The 26,795-nt window shown below is 40.0% G+C and overlaps 1 protein-coding gene across 2 annotated transcripts in view; it reads left to right on the top strand.

Annotated features, from left to right (window-relative positions):
- The window catches only part of Scaper (S-phase cyclin A associated protein in the ER), a 424,329-nt gene that overhangs the window by 258,781 nt on the left and 138,753 nt on the right, over positions 1–26,795 (top strand). For both annotated transcript variants that reach the window (XM_004660424.2, XM_004660425.2), the window contains exon 24: positions 9,509–9,624. In XM_004660424.2, the coding sequence (XP_004660481.2) occupies positions 9,509–9,624 (116 nt within the window). The remainder of the gene's footprint in view (positions 1–9,508; positions 9,625–26,795) is intronic.

The raw sequence follows: 26,795 nt of genomic DNA on the forward strand, positions 1-26,795 counted from the left end.
TCTTACCCTGCTCCCTTCTCCTTAGTCCACACAGGTCAGAAATTGCAGGATTCAACACCCCTGAGAAAGCTTTTCATAGAGGCCATACTTTAATTATCATCACAAATAAATTGTTCCTTTGGTTTTAATGAAGCTTTTCCAGCCTTTCTCCTTTTCACTTATCCTAATACCTAAGTATCCAAACTATAGTTCATGATTTCACTTTTATGGCAACACTTATTCCAAGTTTGTAATTTCACTGTTAGGGTAACCTTGCCTCCAGAACTCAGTCCTTTCAGTGTTCATGCCTATAGCTTAAAAACTGAGCATAGGGCTGGAGAGATGGCTTAGTAGTTAAGGCCCTTGCCTGCAGAGCCAAAAGCAGGTTCAGTTCCCCAGGACCCATGTAAGGCAGAGGCACAAAGTGGCGCATGCGTCTGGAGTTCATTTGCAGCAGTTGGAGTCCTGGTACACCCTCCTCCCCCCTCTCTATACCTCTCTGTCTCTCTCATAAATAAAAAAAATGTATGGGCTGGAGAGATGGCTTAGCGGTTAAGCACTTGAGAAGCTTAAGGACCCTGGTTCGAGGCTCGGCTCCCCAGGTCCCACGTTAGCCAGATGCACAAGGGGGCGCACGCATCTGGAGTTCGTTTGCAGAGGCTGGAAGCCCTGGCGCACCCATTCTCTCTCTCTCCCTCTATCTGTCTTTCTCTCTGTGTCTGTCACTCTCAAATAAATAAATAAATAAATAAAAATTTTTTTAAAAAGTAAATATGAGCATAGACACTTACTCAGAAGATAGGAACATGATGAAGCCAGCAATGCCAGCTTAGACTCTTTTAAGGAGAAAAAACAAGGGTATAGGAAGCTTGTTTTGCTTGCTTCCTTTAGCTTACAATAATATGCAAAGATAGAAAGTAGAACTAAGTCTTTGAACTGTTAGGAAAGTTTTGCTTGTGGAGAACAACAAGCATAAAAAAATTACACTCCAGGATCCCCATCTCTATAAATTGGGCTACTGAGTTCTAAATTCATACACTTCTCAAATCTACTTGTATTTTATCTAACCAGATCTAAGATGCCGCAGATGCTCAGAACAAATGCCTGGCCTATCCTGTTAATGAACATGCAGACAGTTTTCCCATCTGCCACCTCTGTCTAAAAGGCCAGGAAGGCCTTCCTCCGTGATCACAAAGAACATAATTGCTGTCCATAGAGAAGTCAAGTACAAAGGCCAGCAGCCTTTGCAGGCCACTAAAGATTAACAGCTGCCTCTCCTTTGATTGGGAGAGCTAATAACAGTTACTCTACTTAATAATTGGATGGATTCCCAGGCCATGTAATTCAGATTGAGGCTGTCTTTTTTTTTCCTGGCCTTTAGCTAAGCTGGGTTATTAGAATAGCGCTACTAATCCTATCAGTCAGTTGTCAGTCTCAGGGTGGGGAGAGTAGGAGGAAGGCAGAGGTACTAAGGTGCTACGACAGTTACATGAAGGGAAGCCACACCTTTCATCTGTAGCAATAGTTTTTTCTTAACTATATAAGAATTATAAAGTTCCTTATGAAGTTATTTTCTAGTTTCATATCCTGAATTTAGAGTACTTGGAAAAAGGTAGAGAGGAGAAGGAAAGACAGTTCATCTTTCTAGAATGAAATATATATATATATATATTTTGGTTTTTCAAGGCAGGGTTTCACTCTAGCCCAGGCTGACCTGGAATTCACTATGGAGTCTCAGGCTGGCCTTGAACTCACGGCGATCCTCCTACCTCTGCCTCAGAGTGCTGGGATTAAAGGCGTGCGCCACCATGCCTGGCTGGAATGAAATACTTTTAACTGAGGAATAAGCTTCACTTGTTAACTACAGTATACATATCCTGTCCTTGACCCTGGTTTGGAACACAGAAATAGGAGAGTTTTGACTTTGTATTATAATATACAATGGGCAGAAGTAATTTTGAGTAAAACAGAAAAATGATAAGGGCCATAAAAATAACAGATAAATATGTACAGAAAAGTCTTGGATTTTAGTTGAGATGCAAAGAAAGTTTTTTGTTTGTTTACTTGTTTGTGTTAATGAGTAACATTTGGTCTGGGTCCAGGAGAAATTAGATTTGGTTTGCGAGAATTTTTTTTACTTTATTTTTATTTATTTGAGAGAGAAAGAGGCAGAGAGAGGGAGAGAGAGAATGGACATGCCAGAGCCTCCAGCCACTGCAAACGAACTCCAGATGTATGTGTCCTTTGTGCATCTGGCTTATGTGGGTCCTGGGGAATTGAACTGAGGACCTTTGGCTTTGCAGGCAAATGCCTTAACCGCTAAGCCATCTCTCTAGCCCCTTGTTCTGGATTTTTGTATCTAAGTTCATCAGGGATATAGGTCTATAGTTTGTTTTCTTGTATCTCTGTCTTGTTTTGGTATTAGGATGATGCTACCAAGGAGTTGGGGAGCATTTCATGTTCTCTGATTATGTTAAAAAGCTTCAGAAAAAGTGGTTTCAGTTCTTTGATGAAAGTTTGGTATAATTCACCTGAGAATCCATCAGGTCCTGGGCTTTTCTTTTTGGGGAGGTTTTTGATTCCATTTTCAGTCTCAATGGATGTAATTGACTTGTTTTGGAAATTTATCTGTTCAGGATTTAGTTTAGGTAGGTGGTATATATCTAGGAATTCATCCATTTCTTCTGAGTTTTCCAATTTTGTAGAGTAGAGGTTTTGGTAGTATGTCCTGATGATTCTTCCAATTTCATTGATGTCTGTTGTGACCACTCCCTTCATTTCTGATTTTTTAATTTGAGACTTCTCTTTTTATGTTTGATCAAATTAGCAAGGGGTTTATCAATGGGCTTTTTTTTTTTTTCCCTCAAAGAACCAGCTCTTGGTTTTGTCAGTTTTCTTAGTTTCCAGTTCATCAATTTCTGCTCTGATCTTAATTATTTCTTTCTGTTTGGAATGCTTAGGTTGAATTGTTCTTCTTTTTCCAATGCCTTTAGGTGGGTATTCATTTGAGAGCATTGTGTCTTTGTTATGCAGGCATTTAGTGCTATGAATTTTCCCCTAAGCACTGCCTTCATTATGTCCCATAAGTTTTGGTATGTTGTGTTTTTGTTATCATTCAGTTCTAGAAATTTTACAGTTTTCTTTTTGATTTTTTCCATATGTTTAATAGCATGTTTTTTTGTTCTCCAGGAGATGGTGTAATTTCTATTGTTAATTTCTATCGTTGAGGCATTGTGGTCCAATATGATGTGGGAAATAACGTCAATTTTCCTGAATTTTTGGAGGTGTGATTTATACCTCAATATATGGTTTATTTTGGAGAAGTTTCCATGGGCTGTTAAGAAGAATGTGTATTCTGTAGATTTAGGGTGGAAGGTTCCGCAGATGTCCGTTAGGTCCAATTGATCTATGATGCTACTAATATCTATTATTTCCCTGTTGATTTTTGGCTTGGATGAACTGTCTACTGATGATAGTTGATATTAAAATCCCTACTATGGTGGTATTGGAATTCTAGTTTGTTGTCAAGTAGGTTTTGCTCTGTAAACTGTGGCGCACCAGTTTTTGGTTCTTATAGAATTTATGATTGTGATGTCCTCTTGTTGAATCGTTCCCTAGTTGAATAAAATGTTGCTGTTCTCTGCCAGGACTAGGGCTGAGAGAAGAGTCAGATTGTTTATGGAGCTTGTGGACTCTGGCGTAGAGCAGAGGAGCTGGGATGGAGAAGACTTGATAGTGGGACATGAGTTTGGAGGCAGCTGAGAAAAGTATCCATCCAGCTGTGCTCTGTGGAAGAGACCAGCATGTACATGACCTTGACTCCTGGAGAGATTTAAGAATTGCATTTTATTGTTATTTTACTTTATAGTTGTTTTGACTTTTGCTTTATTGTCATGAAAAATTAAAATTCAGTTTTCATTAGTACATAATAAAAACAATCGAGTTTGAAGAGCTTTTATCTTCCACAAGTTGGCTTAATTTTGTCCTGCTCAATGTCTATTAGAGTCAATGGCTTAAGTTTTTCAAGAGGCTGTAGCCATATTGTTGGCATAGCTTAAAAGACTTTGAATTTAAGGATTTTTTTTTAAAAAGACATAGATGTATACATTAGACTGGTCTGCTTTTACTCATGCCCTTTCCCTCCACTTGAGCAGTGCTGACCCAGTTCCCTCTGTCTGGGGAGGTATCGTCTATGGGGTCTGGGTCTGCAGGAACCGCTGCTGCTGTTTTTCCTGAGCACATCGTACCATTGGTTCATCAACTTGGCTTGAAGTGTGACTACCTTATTTTTAGTTGAAAGGTATCAATATGTAAAAGCTTTACCTAAGATGAAGTACAAGAGGAAAGGACATTCCTTTCTTTACTAAGTTTTAAGGCGGTTCAAGGTGAGTATGTCCTTCAACTTGAAAAATAAGCTCGTTCTTTGGTCATGAATCTCAGCCTCAGTGAACTCTTCCATGAGCAAAGAAGAGAAAGTTTTTATCATTTTATCAAGCTAAAGCCATGTAGAAGTGTCTTTGTCAGCCTTCCTTCTCAGGCCATTGTTCGTAGCCTTTGAGCAGTTACTGAACCCCGTCCCCCTGCAAAGCTGTGGGAGCGGGTGACGAAGCACTTGGTCTCAGACTACAGCCAGCACAGGTCAGTGGAGAGACAGTGACGCGGAAGAGAAAAGGCCCCAAAGGGCAGTGTTTCAAAATGTAGAGGCACTGGAGATCAGAGGTCAGGTGAGGAATTTGGATGAAGGCAAAAGTATGGCAGAGAAGAAGTTTGAAAAGAATCATTGAAAAGCATTTGGGCCTCATGCTTTAGACAGTGAGGAGGAATTAATTGCAGTATTTTAAACAAACAATAATATGACCCAATTTACTCTCAAGGCTATTTTCCTCATTGCATATACAAGCAGCTAGAGCAAGCTACTCACATAGAGTCCCCAAGCTAGTGTCAGGCCAGTTCCCAGAACATGCTGAGGTAAATACATAAGTCAAGGGTTTTAGAACATTGTTTGTTTGTTTGTTTGAGAGAGAGAGAGATAGAGAGAGAGGAAGAGGCAGAGAGAGAGAGAGAGAGAGATTGGACACTCCAGGGCCTCCAACCACTGCAAATGAACTCCAGACGCATGCATCCCAGTGTGCACCTGGCTTACGTGGGACCTGGGGAATTGAACCTGGATCCTTAGGCTTCGCAGGCAAACGCCTTAACTGCTAAGCCATTTCCCCAGCCTCTGACAAAGTAAATTTATCTATTATAGCTAATATTTTAAAATACTGCCTTTCACAATGCATACCTTTTTCTGTGTTTTATTTATATTGTATTTCACAAAGGTATCCATAATGTGGTATAAATTTTAAGAACAAAAAACTAATTTTTATCTATAGGATGGATTGGTTAGAGTGATTCTGGACTTAGAGATACAGTTAAGAGGTTGCTAGAATACCTCAAGCAAAAAGATGAGAGTCTAAACTGAATATGATAGTATTTAGTTTAGGCATGGATAAAAGGCATGACAGTCAAGAGTTGTCACAAGCAGGATTATCAGAACATGAAGACTAAGTCAGTGTGAAAGTTTAGGAACAGGAAAGAGTTTAAAAGAATAAGTATTTTGTGAATCTGCTAAAAATTGGTCCCTTAACCTGCATATTACTGTGGTTCACAGATATATTTTGATTATTTTTAATAGTTACATACTGTTTTATAATTTGAATATAAAACAGAAAGATGAGTATAAATCTATTTACTTCCCCTTCTTGATTCAGAAACCCACCACCATTTTCCCTTGATTTCAGATAATCAATGGCACAGTATCTGCCATGGATAACCAGTCACTACCAAGTGGAATCCACAAAATGTTTATATATGCTATAACATTTCATTTAAATAAAATTAAGTAATAGACAAAATGCACAGCAAGAAGGGTTTGGCTGCAAAAAAGAAATGAGGGGTCTGGAGGGATGGCTTAGCAGTTAAGGCATTTGCCAGAGGACCCAGGTTCAATTCCCCAGGACCCACGTTAGCCAGGTGTACAAGGGGGCACAAGCATCTGGAGTTCATTTGCAGTGGCTGGAGGCCTTGGTGCGCTCATTTTCTCTCTCTCTCTTTCTCTTTCTCTCCCCCTCTTTCTCTGTCAAATAAATTAATTAAAATATTTTTAATAAAAGAAATGAGGGAACTTTATTGGGATACAGAAACAGCATTTATCAAATCTGATTAGACAGTAGATGTACTTAACATCTGAGCTTTTATTCAGTTATAGAAAAACATGAAAAATACTCAGCCATAAATAACCAATAAAAATAGGATGTTTAACCTCCGTAGTTATTATGAAAAGGCAAATGCAAACTTCAGTAAAATATCAGGACATCCTCATCTGGATACCTAAAGTTAAAGAGACTGCTGAAATCAAATTTTGGTGACAATCTGAAATTAGCATTACTTCAGTATATGCAGAGGCAGTTCCAAATATTTTAGAAAGCTGTTTGAACATTACTAGTAAAATTATATCTATGTATACTTTGTGACCCAGAAGCTCCACTCCTAACTACATACCCAACACATTTCATGTACCTTTTATATATTCAAAAATGTTTCAAGCACAAGGTGTGGGGTGCACGCCTTTAATCCCAGCACTTGGGAGGCAGAGGTAGGAGGATTGCTGTGAGTTCGAGGCCACCCTGAGACTACATAGTGAATTCCAGGTCAGCCTGAGCCAGTGAGACCCTACCTCAAAAACAACAAAAAAAGTTACAAGAAGTGTTGTCCAGAGTTTCAACCTACATGTCAGTCAACATGGAGACATCTAATAAAGTCGAAGTATAGAGTCAGATAAAGATGTATTACATAGCAAAATAATGACATATTGCAACATAGATTGGGGATAACAACTGAGCAAGAAATAATAGCTAGGCTACATATAGTGTGACTTACAGATTTTAAAAGAAGACAAGGCTAATTTATGATTGTGGAAGTCAGGATAAACTTGGGGAACAGAGAAATAGTGAGTGTGATGGGTGCCAGTAATACTGTAGCAGCCTATAAATTTTGTTATGTGAATTTTGGAGCTGTGCCCATCTATGTTCAATTTGCTCTGACTCAACCAGCTATAGGATTGTGACCAGTATAGTATAGTTTTCCCTGTATATCTTATCGTATGAGGATACAAAAACTATTATTTTCTAATTATATTGACACCCTCGCATAAGAAGTAACAGCGATACCATTACAGCTTAATTATAAAGGAATATTTTTCTGGTAATAACAAATTATTACTTTTAATATTAAATATGTGAGTTTCCATCTAGTTTTCACACTGAGCTTATTCATATAACTAAACATATTTATTTATTTTTTTATTTTTAGAGAGAGAGAGAGACAGAGAGAATTGGTGCACCAGGACCTCAGCCACTGCAACTGAACTCCAGACACTTGTGCTACCTACCTAGTGGGCATGTGCGACCTTGTGCTTGCCTCATCTTTGTGCATCTGGTTTATGGGGAATCTGGAGAGTCCAACATGGGTCCTTAGGCTTCGCAGGCAAGTGCCTTAACCGCTAAGTGATCTCTCCAGCCCCACAAAATATATTTTAATATGAACATAGAAATAGCAGTTAATGGCTGGGGAAATGTCCATGCAAGCACATGAAGTTCTGGTTTTGTATCCCTAGGACCTATGTTAAAAAGACCTTGTATGATCGCACATGCCTGTAATCCTAGTTCTAGGGAGGCAGAGACAGAGAATCCCTGGGGCTCACTGGCCATATGGTCTGGCCAAATTAATGGGCTCCAGGTTCAGCAAGAGACCCTATCGCAAAAAATAAGATGGAGAATTATTGTGTAATGTAGCCAGTATCAGCCTCTATCTATCCTTCACACACTCATGTACACTCACCCACCTCTGAGCACACACAGAGAGATACATATACACCACACATACACATACGAAAAGAGAAATAGTTCACTTACACTGCCAAACTCCAGACATTTACCAGAGCAATTGATAGATTAATGCTCAGAACATCAGAAGAATCAAATGTATATGTTTGAAAGTTTATCTGTCCTTATATCTTAGTCCCTGTCCCCCCCCCCCACACAATACCTTAGTATTTCAAAGAAATTTTGAGCTTTGGGAACTCTAAAATACTTAGAAGAATCTGAAGTGGTGTAGTAATGGAGAGATTACTTTAGTATTCTAGGGCTGCTATAACAAAGAAATACATACTGCTTGGCTTGATCACCAGGAATTCATTGTTCACAGTTCTAGAGGCTAGAAGTCCCAGAGAAGCCAGCAGAGTTGGTTTCTCCTGAGGCTTCTCTCCTTGGCTCACAAAGGGCTGCCTCTGGCTATGTCCTAACATGGCTGTTTCTGTTTCAGCCTATCCAGTCATGTTGCATGACCTTAGTAGTTTTATTTTCCCTTGATCATTTCTTCAAGGAAATTTAACTCCAAATACTGTTACCTTCTAAGATCTTGAGATGTTAGGACTTGAGCATATGAAAGGAGATGGCATGCACAGTTCAGGGCAGAATAGGTTGCTATCCTATTGTTTTTTTTTTTTTTTTGCATACAATATAATGTTTAAAAACTGTAATAACATAGCGTAGAATTATTCTTTGCTTCCCCTAGCTAGAGTAATACAAGTTCCTTTTCATAAAAGTTATATCAAAATAATCATAGAGGGCTGGAGAGATGGCTCAAAAGTCAACGCACTTGCCTGCATTGCCTACCAACCCCAGTTCAATTCCCCAGTACCCATATAAAGTCAGATGCACAAAGTGGCCCATGCATCTGGAATTCGTTTTGCAGCACCTGGAGGTCCTGGTATACCCATTCTCTCTCTTGTTCTCTCTCTCCTCTCTCCCCTCTCCCCCCCTCCCCCCCCCTCTCTCTGTGCTTGCAAATAAATAAATATTTTTAAAAGAAAAAATAACCATAGGCTGAATTCTGAAATGGTTACTTCATATTCTTCTGAAAATATTTAAACTGGGGAGAATCTATATATAGCCAAAATGGTTAGATATTAAGTTGTCTTATTTTATTGAAGGACATTCTAGTAGAGAATATATTTGTGGAAGTCAGTTTACATTGTTAACTAGGAATTAAGATGATACGATTGATTTTTATTAGTATTAGAAACATTTTTTTTTCATAATTTTTCCTCCTCTGCTTGTTGTGCCTTTCCCCTTCCCTTTTTCTTTGGCCTATCTTAAAACCTTAACTTCTTCCTAGATGCCCATCCTGGCCCTTTCCCCAAAATTTGATTGGTTCTTCAATTATTTTTATAGAGAACCTTTCTTTGCTTTTTTACCAGGGTGCTAATTGTAATTGAAGTCATCTTAGTCATAATGAGCCAATTAATCCTTCTTAATATTTGTCCCATTCACTGAATCTTAAGCTTCATAAGGCAGAGTGATCATGTTCACCACTGTTAACACTCGTTTCTTTCAACTGAGTATTTTATCTCCCAACTAAATATCTCACTTGGTTATAATTTTATTGCCTGGGAAATTGGGCTAATTCTGTTTGTATTTCTGTCTAGAATGTGGCAGATCAGATTGCATTCCAAGTTGCTGGTGGATTAACAGCCCTTGAACACATCCTTCAAGTGGTGATCCCAGCCCCAAATGTGAACACAGTTTCACGAATTCCTCCCAAGTAAGTATAATTTTTTTTAAATCTGTCTTTCACGTTTCATTTGTAAGTCATTTCTACCCTATGGTTTCCATATGGGTTAACCACAGAAAATTGTATGTGTATCCAGGCTTGACTAACAAGAGCTTATACCCCCCATTAGAGAGAAAAATGTAGGTGTTTGACTTCACTCACAGAGTTCAAATTGAGCCTAAAAAGCCTTAAAAGGAAATCTCTTTGGTTATGACCTACTCTAATTTTAAAACAAGAACCAATGAGCTCCTGGGCATTCTGATTCAAAAAACTGAGCAGAAATGAATTAAGAAGTGAAGGAAAGCTAACTTATGTTTTGTGTGAAAAGAGCCAAGTAGGTTAACAAAGGACTGAGCTGGGAATTTGAAGAAGTCTCTACATTCAAGAAGACCATTATGAGGCCAAGACTGCCATAGTCTAGAGTTCCAGCCAAATTGCAGGGAATTGAATTGCACTTTGGTCACTAGCTACAAATTGTTTTTGGCCACAAGGCTTCTGTGCAGCATTCGGACATAGCCTCTACCTTTTGATTTTTCAAGTTACCCTCCAGCCTCTGCCCACCTGAGGCATAATAAATAGCATAGAGTACTGTATTGGAGGCATTGTATGTGTAATTGTAGCCGGGGCAGTTTCTAGGCACATAAGGTACACTGTTCTTTACAGCTTAAATGAGAAGTTTTAATAAAAATTAATCAACATCATTGAGTAATTGTTTACTTATCAAAACAATAAACAGAATGTTTTATTCATCCATTGGATACAGCAGAGAAAAAAGAAAAAAAGATATATCTTTTGGGGTTTTTGAGGTAGGGTTTCACTCTAGCCCAGGCTGACCTGGAATTCACTATATAGTCTCAGGGTGTCCTGGAACTTGCAGCGATCCTCCTATGCCTCCCAAGTGCTGAGATTAAAGTTGTGCGCCACCACACCTGTCAAGAGTATCCTTTTTTATTTTAAAGAGTTTTATCTTTTTTCCTGAGGGACATTTGGTAAAATAAAAATAGCATTGGCTTTGGAGTCACCCAAACCTAGGCTCCAGTTTTACCATTAGTAGTTGCTAACTGAGAGAATTTGGGCAAGAACCTTGATCTTGTTGCTTCTCTTTACTTATTTTGGAAAAACTAGAACAATCAAATTCACTTTACATTGCTACTGAGGGCAGCAGTTGAAATAATGTATGTGAGAACTTTTTGTAAACTGTAAAGCATTGTAAATTCTTAGAAGTCTTAAATCTTTCTCTTTTGTCTTTTTTTTTTCAAGGTAGTGTCTCACTCTAGTGCAGGGTGACCTGGAATTATGATGTAGTGTCAGGGTGGCTTTGAACTCATGACGATCCTCCTATCTCTGCCTCTCGAGTGCTGTAATTAAAAGTGTGCACCACCACACCTCTAAATCTTCCTTGATTTAAAAATATATTCTATTGTATATGATATTCCCAAGTTCCATCTTTTTGGGGGTGGGGCATGAGCATAGTATTGTGGCGTGGTGTTGCTGTATGTAGCTGTATTGTGTGTGGTGGTGGTGTGTGTAGCATGTATAGTTGCCTACACATGCATGTGCTAATGTAGTGCCATGCTCTTACTACCTCCATCACTCACTCACCTTTTTTCCCTTGCAGCTGACCCACTTAATGATTCTGGAGCTTGCCATTCATGAGCCCCAGTGGTTCTCCAGTTCCTGTTCCCCACAAGGCTAGATTTACAGACATGTGTAACCAGGCCCAGCTTTTTACATGGGGTCTGGAGAGTTGAACTCGGGTTTCCAGACCTGCTCCAACCCCAGATACAAACTTTTGACACTAATGTTAGCTTGGCTTCCTTTGCTTTAACAAAGTACAAGTGAATGAAGGAAAGGCATAGGTGTCTCTTAGTCATGTGTATTTCTGTGAGGTAGAAAGCTCCACATCAGGCACTTGTAGTAGGCATAGAGAGTTTTCCAACCATGAGGCTTTTGTCATTAGCATGGACTGTTTTGGAAAGTTTATTAGTAATTTTCTTGTTTCTGGGACAAAATACCTGACCAGAAGCAGGTTAGGGAAAGAACGAGCTTATTTCAGTTTACAGTCCCAGAGGGTGGAGTCCACCATGATAGGGAGAGCATGGCAGGAGCAGGAAGCCAGCATTGCTCCATTGCATCCGCAGGGAGGAGGCAGAGAGATGAATGCCGGTGCTGGCTCGCTTTCTCCATTTTATACAGTCCCGGACCCCCAGCCTATGGAATAGTGCTGCCCACATTTAGGGCTGGCCTCTCCACCGCAAATAATCTAATCTAGCAAGTCCGTAGTAGACATGTCAAGAGATTGGTTTCTATGATGATTCTAAATCCTGTCGTGTTGACAACCAGATATTAATCACACAAGGTATTGTTGTGAGTTGTCTTTCACTTAATATATATTAACTGACAGGGAAGAAAGGAGGAAAGAGGGATAAGGCACAGAATAAATACGATATGAAAGGGTATGTGATTTTTTTTTTTGCCCAATACACTGATAAATGTGAATAATTCATGTGGTCCATATTGATTATATCTCATTTTTTGTTTTTTGTTTGCTTTTACTTGTTCATTTTCTTGTAGGCTTTAAGGCATATGACACTAAGCCCTCTGGCTTGTGACCCAGATTTAATGTTTGTTCTCAAATCTACTTTGGGGGCTGTAGAGATGGCTTAGCGGTTAAGGCACATGCCTGTGAAGCCTAAGGACCCCGATTTGATTCTTCAGGTCCCATGCACAAGGGGGCACATGCATCTGGAGTTCATTTGCAGTGGCTGGGGAGGCCCTGGCACACCCATTCTCACTCACTCCCTCTCTCTTTCTCTAATTAATAAATACATAAAAGTAAAATCTTTTTTTTTTTAAACAAAACTACTTTTGTCACTGACAAAGAGCACGTTGTGGTATTTGTCTGTGTCTTTCCTTTATAGAACAGAAGAGGGTTTGTATAGTTCATTGAAGTTAAAAAAAAAAAAAAAAACCCTAATGATTTAGGATACTCCCTTTGGAAAGGAACACTAGAATTCTAGGAGTCCAGGCCAGGGCCCTCCACTGTTAGTAACAGCAGACATGGTGCCAAGATTAAGAACTTCAGTTCACCTTTCCCCAGTAGATTTGGATTTTCAACTATGTACACTGCCACATCTGAGGCCATGGGGACCTGGTAGTGAGTAGAATTCCTTATCTGACCACAGCCTCAGGAGATCTCACCTCTGCTTTCTAAACCGAGGGCACTTTTTAGGGCAGAAGTATGAAAGCTGTGTGCTGTTCACTTGGAGAAAGGAAGAGAAATTCCATAACTAGTAGAGGCTGGGCTGGTATCGAATCAGAGCATGCTGGTGGCCATGTCAGTGAATGAATTTAAAAATACTCCTTCAGTTTCCTCCTAAGTGCTGTTGTCTCACACAAAGCTCTGTCTTGCTTTGAGCTGTCCATAGCCCCTTGGTATTCCCTCCTCTATGAATCTGCCCAGCTCCCCCTTTCCTCTCTGGTGAAGTCCCTCTGCTCAACACTGTGACTCTTGGGCTCCTGCTTCCTGTGCTGCTTCATGGCTCCTCCCTAGAGAGGTGCCTTTGGCTAGCTTGCAGCTTTTACTTTTCCTCTGTGATAAGCAGAGGGTCTGAGAAATTTAAGCCATTGTCTAAGAACAGTTACTGTGGTGCACGCTAGAATCCAAATCCTATGACTTGGCTGTGAAGCCTTTTGCTTCCATGCCCCACACCCCTGCGCTCTGTAGGAGTGGATAAGGTGCTCCATGCTCCTCTTTTCTCACCATCCTGCTCTTTTCAGTTGTCTCATTGAGAGGGAGTCAGGTAGCATTGTTAGGCAGTTGGGGGGGGGGGTCCCTGAAAGTACAAAGGCTGGAAGGTCGGCACTTCTAGAGATCAAAGGATCATCTGACTTCTTATCTCTTGCCTAGTTCCCTAGACCTGTTTATTTCCATAGCCGAGCCCTTCCCTGGGAGGGAGGTCTTTTTCCTAGAATCCTGGCATTGTGGTTGGTCAAGCTTAGACCCCAGAATTTGGTGTCATGGCTGGCCTCTTCCCAAGCCAGCCTCTAGCCCAGACTAATCAACGGTCTCTCTCTGGCTCACCTGAGCTACCACCATAAGGTTATAAACATGTTTTACCAGTTTCTGGTGAGTTTCTCCCAGTTGGTCCAAGCCAAGGAGAAAACCTCCTAACCTCTTACTTCCCACAAGAAGGAGGGGTAACCTCCTTCTTGACACATAGCAGGAGCTCTCTGAACTTTCTCTTCTGTCCTCTCCAAGGTTTGTCCAGGCACCACGTGGGCTCTCAGGCCATGTGGGTGCATTGATTTTCCTTTCCTTGGTTCTATATTTCCCTCAATAAATATAATAATGTTATAATTATCCTTCTGTCTTATTTTATTCAATTCTGTGATTAAAATTAGATGCAAATCTAGGGTTTGGGCCTCAAGAACTTTCCTGAATCCCTAGCATCCCATTTCAACTTTACATACTGACTCTGTAGTCTTGCTTTCTCTCATGATTTCTGCTGACCTCATATATTTGCTTCCAAATGTTCAGTGTGTTGTATTACTTTTTCAGAACCAAGAAAAACCTATCAACTTCTTGATAACTTTCAAGTCATTGAGAATACGTAGTCAAGATGCTGCATTTGAAAGTTAACTTACTTAATGAATGTGCTTGACTTTAAAAGACCAAGAAAGATCACTCTGAGAAAAAGCAGTTTTCATTTCATGTCGTATCTCCTTCTAGGAAGACCAATTATTATTCTATCTCCAAACCTCAATTCCAGAAAATAATGTAAAGAATGAACAGCATATTTGATTCAGACTAATAATTGTTTATCATAGCTTTTTAAGTAGGTATGGCATGTGTGTGTTGTACGTGTGTGCGTATATGTGAGCCTCGCGTACACATGCAGAGCCAGAGAGCACGTTAGCTGTCTTCTGTTGCTCTCACTGAAGTCTGTCACTGAACACAGAACTGCTATTTTTTCAGTCAGACCAGCTTTCCAGTTAACCCCATCAATTTTCTGCACTCTGCTTCCCATAGGACTGGGGTTCCAGACAGACATGGCCTCGCCTAGCTGTTTATGTAAGTTCTGGGGCTTGAACTCATGTGGTCTCGGGCCCTTTCAGGCCCTCATGCTTGCATGGCAAGCACTTTTACCCACTCAGCCATTTCCCCGACCCTATCATAGCTTTTAATATTTGTTTGATTTTTGAGGTAGTGCCTCACTCTAGCCCAGGCTAACATGGAATTCACTATGTAGTCACGGCCCACTCTTGAGCTCACTTGTTCTACCTCTGCCTCCCAGGTGCTAGGATTAAAGGTGTGCACCACCACACCTGGACCTTAATATATTAATATAACTGATGGTTTTCCCTTTTCCAAGTTTAAAGAATACACTTTATTTTATAAATAAGACGGCTAGTCTACAAATGGAGGCTGTGATATGTTTCATAATATATTCAAATAGTAGCAATGATAATGAAAGAGTCAGAACTTTCTGGAACCATATATCTCCCAGCCTCTTTGGGCAGCAGTAAACTGTCATAAGTCAAAAGGAAGTGAAACAACCATCACTGGACTGTCTTATTTTTTGCCTTTTTCTTACTTAACTACTCTGTTGTTGTTTTTTTTTTGATGATGTGTGTAAAGTGTGTGTGTGTGTGGGGGGGTGTATGTTTTTATCTATGACCTTGCAGTGCTCTTTATGTTTGCCTGTAGCAGTCACGTGTCTGAGGAGGCCAGAGGCTACAGTGGAACTTCAGGTGTACCACTCCATTGCCCTTCTGCCTCATCTTGTTTTGAGCCCCAGTCCTCTTTTACTAATTCTGGAACTTGTGGGGCTCCAAAGGTTCTCATGTCTCTGTTGGGTTACAAGCATGTATTGTCATACCCAGAAGTTGTAAGTAGGATCTGGAGATTTGAACTCAGGCCCCTTCAGCTTCTCATGCTTGCACAGGGAGCCGAGCCATCTCTCCAGCCCTTACTTGTTATTCTTTTTTTATTTTTAAATTTTTTATGTTTTTTGGTTAGTTTTTATTTATGTATTTGAGAGCAACAGACAGACAGTGAAAGAAAGAGGCAGAGAGAGAGAGAGAGAGAGAGAGAGAGAGAGAGAGAGAGAGAGAGAGACAGAGAGAATGAGTGTGCCAGGGCCTCCAGCCATTGCAAATAACTCCAGATGCATACTCCACTTGTGCATCTGGCTTACATGGGTCCTGGGGAATTGGGCCTCAAACCTGGGTCTTAGGCTTCACAGGCAAGAGCTTAAGTACTAAGCCATCTCTCCAACCCTTATGTTTTTATAAAGGCATTGCCTGCTAATACTAACAACCTAGGTTCCATTCCTCAGTGCCTATTTAAAAGATGCATGAAGTGGCACATGTATCTGGAGTTTGCTGCAACTGGAGTCCCTGGCATGCCCATTATCCCTACTTCCTTTCTCTTTTTCTCCTTGGAAAAACAAGAAATATATATATATATATATATATATATATATATATACACACACACACATATGTATATGTATAAACACACATATATGTACACATGTATACATACATGTATGTGTGTGTATATATATATATATATGTATATATATATATATCTCCCAGGAACATTTAAATATACAGATAAATCCCAGGAACAAAAGCAGTTGGAGGTGTAGCTCAGTGTTAGGGCTCATAAGGCCACTAGAATGGGTCCAGTAGCAGCAAGCCCAGGCATGGAAGTCACTATGTAGCCCAAGATGGCCTCTGTGGTCACTCTCCTGCCTTAGCCTATCAAGTGCCACCATGCTTGGTAGTATCTCCTGCTACCCCTCTAGTAAATAAATTTTTAAAAATTTAAAGAAATAATGTAGTCTAATGTAGACAGTGTTCTCTACAATTCCTTTCTCACAATACAATTTTCAGCATCCCGATTCTATTGACTTTGCCCTAAGGGAAGAGACATGGGTTGAAGAAATGCTGACTCTTTATTTAGACACTAGGTAATACAGTTGACAAAATGTTTTTTGTTTCCTTTCCTTTCTTCTTCCCTCCCCCTCTTCCTGTCTTCTTTATTTTTACTTTTGAAGATGGAGTGTCACTCAGTGGCCCAGCCTATCACATATTGAAATCATAGGCGTGGGCTATCCAGCTGCTGCTCTTTTGAGGCCCAAGAGTAATTGGAGATCTAACCTAAACAACTGCGCCATCTTTTGTGCTTTCTTTTAAGGTAGGGTCACTTTCCAGGCAGCCCTGGAACTCACTCTGTACTCTGGACTGGCCTTGCACTCACAAAGATCTTCCTACCTCAGCCTCCCCAGTGCTGGAATCGAAGGTGTACCCCACCACACCTGGCCAGCCTAAATTCTTTGAAGTATGCATTTCAACCATGCTGATGTTACTACCTAAATTGCACTGCAGGCATAAAACCTCCAGTGCTCTACCACTGAGCTGCACCCCAGCCCCAGTGAGGGAAAACTGGGAGAGGATCCAGGAGAGAATCCCAGAAGGGCAGACCTAGACTCTGCAGCACATATCCCGACCTGCACATGAGAGGCTTTGGCAGATGAATCTAGAGTTCAAGGTCAGCCTGGGTTACACTGGCAGACCTTCCCTCTAAATGAATACTTGTTATTCTTAACCCTTGACAGACACTCTAACAAATACTTAACTCTGCAGCTTACTTGGGTTTATTCTACTAGGGAACTAACCAGACACTTATTATTTCTCCTCTGTCTTGCTTATCTCCTTCCCTGTCTCCCCAGACACAGTGTCTCATGTGGCTGCACTCTCATCAGTGTGAGCAGAGCAAACGGCACGGTAAATGGAAGTGCATAGGCTATCGCGTCAGGTCCTGGATTGGTTCTCTGTTTTTTACTTATTAGGTATAGAAACTTGTGCCCACCTACTTGTTATAACAGACCCTCAGGAAATGAGGCTGACACTTATCTTGTAAGCCTGTTTCATGGATTAAAACTGCATATGTTTAGTAAGTCTGTACACAGAGAAAATACTTAGCTATTTTAGTTTTTGTTATAGTTGTTATGCTTTGATTTCCTATTATACTGTAGATCCTTTTGCCTTTGTTACTTTGACTTCTAAGAAACTGCAGGCTGTGAATTCTATGTGGACATTTCTTTTTTCCACATTTGTTTTTTTATTGATCTCAGGTCCTTGTGCTTGCAAGTCAAGTACTTTACTATGTCCTCAGCCCAAGCCTATCATTTTCAAATACAAATATTAAAAATTCCTTTAACTTTAGATTGGATTTAACATTTTTGGTTGTGCTATAGAGTCTTCCCTGCAAACTCAGTTGTGTTTTCTTTTTTAAAAAAAATATTTTCTTTTTATTTATTTATTTGACAGAGAAAGCAGGAGAGAGAGAGAGAGAGAGAATGGGTGCACCAGGGCCTCCAGCCACTGCAAAAAAACTCCAGACAGATTCATGTGCTCCCTTGTGCATCTGGCTAACGTGGGTCCTGGGGAATTGAACCTGGGTCCTTTGGCTTTGCAGGCAAATGTCTTAACTGTTAAGCCATCCCTCCAGCCCAGTCGTGTTTTCTTAAATCCTTTCATTTAAAGGAAGAATGAATGAATGTCCATTGTTGAAACTAGGAGTAAAGAGAGAAAGGTCTGGAGAGACAGGAATATTCAATGAACATTAATATTTTTTTCCTATCATTTGGGACTAGCTGAAATTTCCTTGTTTAAGTCTAACTAATCCAGTTTTAAAAGTTTATATAGGGCTGGAGAGATGGCTTGGCGGTTAAGCGCTTGCCTGTCAAACCTAATGACCCCTGTTTGAGGCTTGATTCCCTAGAACCATGTTAGCCAGATGCACAAGGGGCCCACGTGTCTGGAGTTCCTTTGCAGTGGCTAGAGGGTTGCCCATTCTCTATCTATGTGCCTCTTTCTCTCTCTGCTGCTCTCAAATAAATAAATAAAAAACAAAAAATTAAAAGTCTATATAGAAGGAGGCTGGAGAGATGGCTTAGCGGTTAAGCGCTTGCCTGTGAAGCCTAAGGACCCTGGTTCAAGGCTCGGTTCCCCAGGTCCCACGTTAGCCAGATGCACAAGGGGGTGCACACGTCTGGAGTTCGTTTGCAGAGGCTGGAAGCCCTGGCGTGCCCATTCTCTCTCTCTCCCTCTATCTGTCTTTCTCTCTGTGTCTGTCGCTCTCAAGTTAAAAAAAAAAACTTAAAAGTCTATATAAAAGGGCTAGAGAGACAGCTGAGAGGTTAGGTGTTTGCCTGCAAATTCTAATGACCCAGTGCTCACATAAAAAGCCAGATGCACAAAGTGGCACATGCATTCTGTCTGTCTCTCTTCTCTCTCTCTTTCTCTCTCTCTCTCTCTCTCTCTCTCTCTCTCTGCTTGCAAATAAATATTTTTTTTTAAGTATAGAAAATGGACTGGAGAGATGGCTTAGTGGTTATGCACTTGCCTGTGAAGCCTAGGGACCCTAGTTCGAGGCTCAATTCCCGAGGACCCACATGAGCCAGATGCACAAGGGGGCACATACGTCTGAAGTTCATTTGCAGCAGCTGGAGGCCCTGGCGTGCCCATTCTCTCTCTCTCTCTATCTGCCTTTCTCTCTCTGTCTGTCGCTCTCATATAAAAAATATACAAAAAAAGTTTTTAAAGATTATAGAAAATGGCATGCGTAATTAAAACTTGATGTCCCTAATTCCTAAGGTAAACACATTTAAAGAACATATCTAGAGCTTTGCTTCAGAATTAAAGGTAAGAAAATACATGATATGTAATTCTTTTTGGGGGAGGGGGAGATCGTTTCAAGGTAGAGTTTCATTCTAGCCCAGGCTGACCTGGAATTCACTATGTAGTCTCAGAGTGACCTTGAACTCACGGTGATCCTCCTACCTCAGCCTCCCCAGTGCTGGGATTAAAGGCGTGCAACACCACACCCGGCTCATAATATGTAATTCTTTAAGAATGAAATATAAGTTGTATAAGAATAGATAGCAGTACTTACTAGTTTATTCTTTATGACCCACAAGTTTTTACTGAAGGCCTTTGGGTATGTCATCAATAACATAGGACTTGGTTCAAATCCCAGGAGCATTGTCTTATATTTATAAACAACTGAGACATATATTTTCTCAAGCTTTGCTCTTTCAGACAAGATTGGGCATGCTCAGGGTGATATGTCCATAGACAAACTTTGTTCTTTCAGACATGATAACACAGTGACATATTTCCTCTCCTTCTTAATAAGAAAGCAAGTGTTTCCATGAGAAGCTTAATCATTTCACCACTTACCTGAAAGTAAAGGCTAGATGCCTGATTTGAAGGTGAGGTTAAGACAGTTAAAAGGTAAGAGGATCACAGGGCAGTCACCCACATATGCCTCTCTTCCTCCATTTCCCCTCCCCAAATCCTAGCAGCATAATTAAGCTCAAACTGTAATCCTTCAGCTTTGAGATAAAGCTCTTTTACAGTTTTAAAATGAATAATATGCCTTTATTATTAGATTTAACACTGTAATTTCAACTACTAGGAAATAAGATACACTATTTTACAAGAAAAATGATCCTTCAAATCATTTTACAGTACTTAAGAGAAAGAATAAAATAATTGGTGTGTATCATTTCATAACAAGCTGTTTTGTTTTGTTTTATTTTTTTAATCATAGTTCTGTCCTCAGGGGAACCAAGAAGTGTCTTCCTATGTTCCGCTTACCCCAAAACATGGCTTACTCAGATATTAGGTGCAGTTTCAAAACACTGCATTACCACTTCTTCCTCTCTCATGATGAAAAGAAATGCAAACCCTGTACCAGATGGGGTTGTTGCTTAACTTTGTGCCAAAATCTGTACCAAAGATAGCACTTAAACCTGATAAGACAAAACTACCAGAGAGGGTATTGGGTTCCTGTCTGTGGTAAAGAATCAGTGTGGAGACTTTCCTTTTCTGTGATCCAGTCTACATAAAGGTGTTTGTTTTTTCTGAAAACCTGACTTGACAACCAGGCTTTGTCATGTTTGTTTGTTTTTTTTTTTTTTTTTACCAAATTATCATTTTTAAGTGTATATATATACATTTTTAATGTATTTATTTGAGAGAAAGAGGGGGAGAGAGAGCGAATGGGCATGCCGGGGCCGCCAGCCTCTGCAAACAAATTCCGGATGCATGCGCTCCCTTCTGCATTTGGACTGTGTGGGTCCTGGAGAGATGAATCTTTTGGCTTTGCAGGCAAACATCTTAACAGCTAAGCCATCCTTCTAGCCCACCAAGTTATCATTTTTTTTTTAAATATTTTTTTTGTTCATTTTTTTATTTGAGAGCGACAGACACAGGGAGAAAGACAGATAGAGGGAGAGAGAGAGAATAGGCGCGCCAGGGCTTCCAGCCTCTGCAAACGAACTCCAGATGCGTGCGCCCCCTTGTGCATCTGGCTAACGTGGGACCTGGGGAACTGAGCCTCGAACCGGGGTCCTTAGGCTTCACAGGCAAGCGCTTAACCGCTAAGCCATCTCTCCAGCCCCCAAGTTATCATTTTTATAAACAAAAAACTAATGCTTGAAAAACAGTGGTGGCGTGATGGCGCATACTTTTAATCCTAGCACTTGGGAGGCAGAGGTAGGAGAATTGCCATGAGTTCAAGACCAGACTGAGACTACATAGTGAATTCCAGGTCAGCCTGGGCTAAGGCAAGACCCTACCACAAAAATCAAACATACAAAAAGACTAGTTTACTCTCTCAATTTCATATTAGCTGAGCCAGGATTACGTCTGCTATTCTGGTGTTTCACCTTTAAAAAAATTTTTTTCTGGTGTGTGTATGTATGTGTAAGTGCACGTATGGGAAGGTGTGCATAGAGGCCAGAGGGATAGCTCACTGGCCTAGCACTTGCCAAATAAGTTCGCATAGCTGGCCAGCAAGCCAGGGGCCTGTCTCTGCCTCTTCAGTGCTGTTACTACAAGCAGGAGGCACCACACCTGGTTTTTGTTGTTCATATATGAGTTCTGGGAATTGAATTCAGGTCTTCATGCTTGCATGGGAAGCACTTTGCCAGTGGAGCTATCTCCCTTGTGCCTGGTGGTCTCCTTTCTGTACCCGATTGCACGCTTTGTGTCACCAATGGGAGGCAGCATCATTCCAGGAGTGTTCCCCGATGTCTCCTGTGCTATGATAGGGGCTCCCGAGAAAGGTGTTCTTTACTAATCTGTGCAATACCACACCACAGGCGAGGCTGTTTAGTTCCCAGTTTTATTCTGGAGAGTCATTTGTTATATTGCTTATAAAGTTGGTGTTTACAGGCTAGTTGTGAGTATACTTTTGTTACTGATTTGTGAACATAAAATTTGAACTACTTTGTAAAAGAAAAAATATAGTTCCTACTGAATATTATTTTTTTTCTTCTTCTTTTTTCAAGGTAGGGTCTCACTCTAGCCCAGTCTGACCAGGAATTCACTATGTAGTCTCAGGGTGGCCTCGAACTCATGGCAATCCTCCTACCTCTGCCTCCTAAGTGCTGGGATTAAAGGCATGCGCCACCATGCCCAGCTTGAATATTATTATTATTATTATTATTATTATTATTATTATTATTATTATTTGGTTTTTCGAGGTAGGCGTTTCACTCTAGCTCAGGCTCTCCTGGACTTCACTATGTAGTCTCAGGGTGGCCTCGAACTCACAGTGATCCTCCTACCTCTGCCTCCTGAGTGCTGGGATTAAAGGCGTGCGCCACCACGCCCAGCTTGAATATTATTTTTAAACTACTGCTATCATGTTTGATGATTGGTTTTGATTTTTGGCTTTTTTTTTTTTTTGTAAATCGATACGAGTATTGGTTTGGGAAATTGTCTCTGGAATCAACCAATTTTTCACCTAGCAAAGTAGGGACCAGAGAGGGGCTGGTCCAATAATGATACCCTATCATTTGTGGCATTTTGTATGTGTAATACAGAGCATTCATGGGTGATCTAGCAATGAATACCACAAGCAGAAACACAAGATGTCTGTGTGTCTTAAAGACCCTTTTTAGGTGGCAAATATGGCATAAATTTATCAAAGGATTTACTTCTTATAAGTTAACAGATGTAGATGTAGCTAGAGTTAGAACCATGTTGTACCTCAGTGAGTACCACATTATCAACTCTCAAAAAGCATTTGTAAAATATTATCTGCTAGTGTCAGTGACATTTAGAATATAACCTACTGTTAAACTGTTGCTTATTTATAGAAAAGACTATTTTAATAATATCCAAACATCTTTTTACTAATCAAGTTTTACTAAAAGGGAATAACTTTTACCCACTCACAATATAAGTCAAGAAAATGTTTTGGAAGCTAATTATCCATAGTGATTGGTAAAGTTTCTTTTTATTTGACAAATTGAGGTTTTTTTAATGTCTCAAAAGGCTATACAGAGATGGTTATAGTTGACAGCTGTTGTGCCACTAATAAGATTAAAGCAAAGAAATTAGTTGTGTCAACTTTAATCTGCTGTTTAACACTGCAAACCACCTGGGGTCTTCTGCAGAGACAGAATATTTAATTGTGAACTTTAAATTACATACTGAGATCCTACTTAGGAACATATTTAAAGACCAGATAATCATAGCTGCCTTATATTAAATTTATATTAGCAGTAAAATAATGTCCTAGATCTAGAATTTTTAAATAATGTATTTATTTGATATTCTCTACATTTTTAATTGCATTGTTGTAATCTTTGAAACATAACACTTTCTCAGTAGGAGGTTAATCTGAGGAAATACAGAAAGTCTCATTATGTTGGTGCTTAAACTATATATGATTTCCCATCAAAATAAGAATTTGTCTCTATGGAATTATTAAATTGTTGTATTTGTACTAAACTCACTAGCTAAAATAAAAACCCTTGAAATAACAACATGTTAAAATTTATCTTACTCTTTTTCTCTGAGGCATCATCATAACTAGAAAAATTATTTTAAAGTTAGTTTCTATGTCATTGCAGCTTTATATTTTATATGACATATAGTGTGATAATCTGTGATTGTTATATTAAACAATGCTCTAAACTCAATGCATACAATTTATGTCCATGCACTGAAGATTGATTGGTCAATAAGCATGACTAGCAGCCTGGAAAGCACCATCTTGCATTGGTTTGCTCTTCCTGAATGTCTGCTTCATGCCGGTTCCACTTCTCAGTAGTACAGCGTCTGAGAAGACAGAGCAGGAGAGCCCGGAGGCAGTTAGGAGTTGATACCAATGAAAACACCATTGGTAGAAATTATTCTCCTTCATCTACAATGAACACACTGATCTATATTTCAAAACTTTTCATTGCAATAAAAAACCTCCCAAACAGTGTCACACATTTGAATTCTCTGCAGTCACAAAAATGTCACAATTGAATAATTGCCTCTAAATTTTTGCATCATCGTTTTTCCAAGTTTCTTGCCACTAAGACTTACTCATGTTAATGTATTAATTTAATTTTTTAAACTTTATTACTAAAACAAAAACATTAAAATATTTGTGCTTGGGCTGGAGAGATGGCTTAGCGGCTAAGTGCTTGCCTGTGAAGCCTAAGGACCCTGGTTCGAGGCTCGATTCCCCAGGACCCATGTTAGCCAGATGCACAAGGGGCACATGCATCTGGAGTATGTATGTGCCCATTCTCTCTCTCTCTCTCTCTCTCCCTCTCTCTCCCTCTTTTTGTTTCTGTCTGTAGCTCTCAAATAAATAAATAAAATTTTAAAAAATATTTATGCCAGACTACATATGAAACATTTTTAAATTACATTTTAAGGGCTGGAGAGATGGCTTAGTGGTTAAAGCACTTGCCTGCAAAGCCAAAGGACCCAGGCTCAATTCCAGAGAGCCCACATAAGCTAGATGCCCATGGTGGGTGTTTGGAGTTCATTTTCAGTGGCTGGACTCCCTGGTATGCTTATTCTGTCTTTCTCTTTCTCCCTCTGCCTCTTCCTCTCTCTCAAATAAATAAATACAAATATTAAAATACATTTTAAGTTTGTATACAAAGTAATGTGATTTGCAGTGGAATTTTCATGCATGTATGTCATTATACTTTGTTCATATTCATTCCCATCTCCCACTGTCTCCCCTAGTTCCCCTCTTGCTGGTCTCTTTCCTCCCTCCAAATAGTCCCCCCTTCTATGTTCGCATTGCAAGTGTTCCATTACTCTTCCTCTTCCTCCCCCCTATGTCAGAGCTCTTCCTCTGCTGTCACCACTCCCTTTCTACTTGCATGACCTGTACAGACATAGCTCTGTAAACACATATGTACCCACTTAGAGTTTGCATATAAGAGAAAGCACGCCGTGTCTGAGTCTGGCATGTTTCCCTTAATTTAATGTCTTCAGATGCAGCCATTTTCCTGCCCGTGTTAGGATTTCATTTTCCTTTACAACTGAATAAAATTTCATTGTGTACATGTACATTTCACTATCTATCCATCTGTTAGTAAAGAAGTTCTATTTCTTAGTTATTGTGAATAATGCCAAAATCAAAGATCGCAGTATCTCTGTAGTTTGTTGAGTAATGCTTCTTTAGTTATAGACCCAAGAGTCATAGAGTTGGGTCATAGGATAGTCCTCTTTTCAGTTTTTGAGGAACTGGATGCACCACTTTACCTTTCAACCCTCAGTGTACCAGAGTTGTTCTTTCCCTCATGCTTGTCAGAACTTGTTGTCACTTGTTTTCCTAATTATAGCCATTCTGACTGTGGCAAGATAAAAATCTCAAAGCATTTTAATTCACACTTCTTTGATGGCTAAGAATATTTTTCTCAAACATTTGTGGGCCATTTTTATTTCTCCTTCTGAGAACTGTCTGTTCACTTCATCAGTCCACTTATTTAATGTATGACTTACTTTTTTTAATCAATTAGTTTTGTACTCAGTGAATACAGTCATGTTGGTACCATGTTAACCTCCTCCCTGTCCTCCCGCCTCCCCTTGGCCCCTCCTTATTGGGGTATATGGGTCATGCATTGTGGAGTTAGCCCTCAGTTATGGGTAGGAGGAAATGTCTCTGTGTTTCATGACCCAACATGTGTCTCTGACATTCTTTCCGCCCTCTCTTCCACAAATTTCCCTGAGCCATGTTGGGTTCATTTTAGGTCTGCTTCAGTGATGAGGTCTTGGGAGCCTCTGTGTCATTGTTTTCTGTGTCGATCTTCTTCACCCTTGTGCTGGTACCAGGTTCACTAAGAAAACGGCACCCTTGCTTTTTCCTTGTTTTTTTTTCCAATTATTCTTAGTTTCAGCTGGGGCCCTTTTGAGGTATGATGGGGTGATTCTCTCCTTAGGATCTGATTCTATCTGAAAAAGAGAAGCAGAGAGTAGAGTTAGCACCAGATAAATGGGATAACCCTTATTATTATTATTTTTTTTTAGAGAGAATTTTATAGGTGTAGGCCCTCTTGTAGCTCATGATTGGTAATAGCTTGATAATGGAGAGCAGGCTCATTTTTGGATTTGGTTCTCATTTGTTTCCCAGCTCCAGCAATGGGTTCCGTTCCACTGAGGAGATCAGTTAGCCAAATCAAGAGCAGTTGGTTTCCCACCATGGCTGTGTGCCACTATTGCACTTGTGCAAGCGTCACGGCAGGTTATTTGCTGCTAAGTAGGTTAGAGCATGAGTTGCTTGGACAGATATTGGTCATTTCCCCCAGTCACCCATGTAGCACCTTCTGGCACTAGACGCGCTGACTGTCTGGGAACTGACTGTCTTCCACCTTCCAGCCCTGTCACTCTATGTTACGTGTCAGCCATATATGGTGGTATAACTTACTTTTTTGGTCTCTAATTTTTGTAATTCTTTTATATTCTTGGTGTTATTCCCCTTTCTCACATATACTTGGCAAAGATCATTTTCCTATTCTGTATGCTGTCTCTTCTCTCTGGTGATAACTTCTTTTGCTGTGCAGAATCATTTCAATTTCATGTAGTGACATTTGACAATACTTGAGGTTATTTCTAGTGCTATTGAAGTCTTTTTCAGAGAGACCTTACCTATGCTATATTGTAAAGTGTTTTATCTAAGTTGTCTCTAATAGTTTCAAGGTTTCAGGTTTTACATTAAAGTTTGATTCATTTTTAATTGCTTTTTATGCAGGATGAGATATGCAGATGGAGTTTCATCTTTTTACATGTATATATCCATTTTTTCCAGCATCATTTGGAGAAGTGGTCTTTTTTCT

Source organism: Jaculus jaculus, chromosome 10 (genome assembly GCF_020740685.1).
Source record: "Jaculus jaculus isolate mJacJac1 chromosome 10, mJacJac1.mat.Y.cur, whole genome shotgun sequence".
NCBI lineage: Eukaryota > Metazoa > Chordata > Mammalia > Rodentia > Dipodidae > Jaculus > Jaculus jaculus.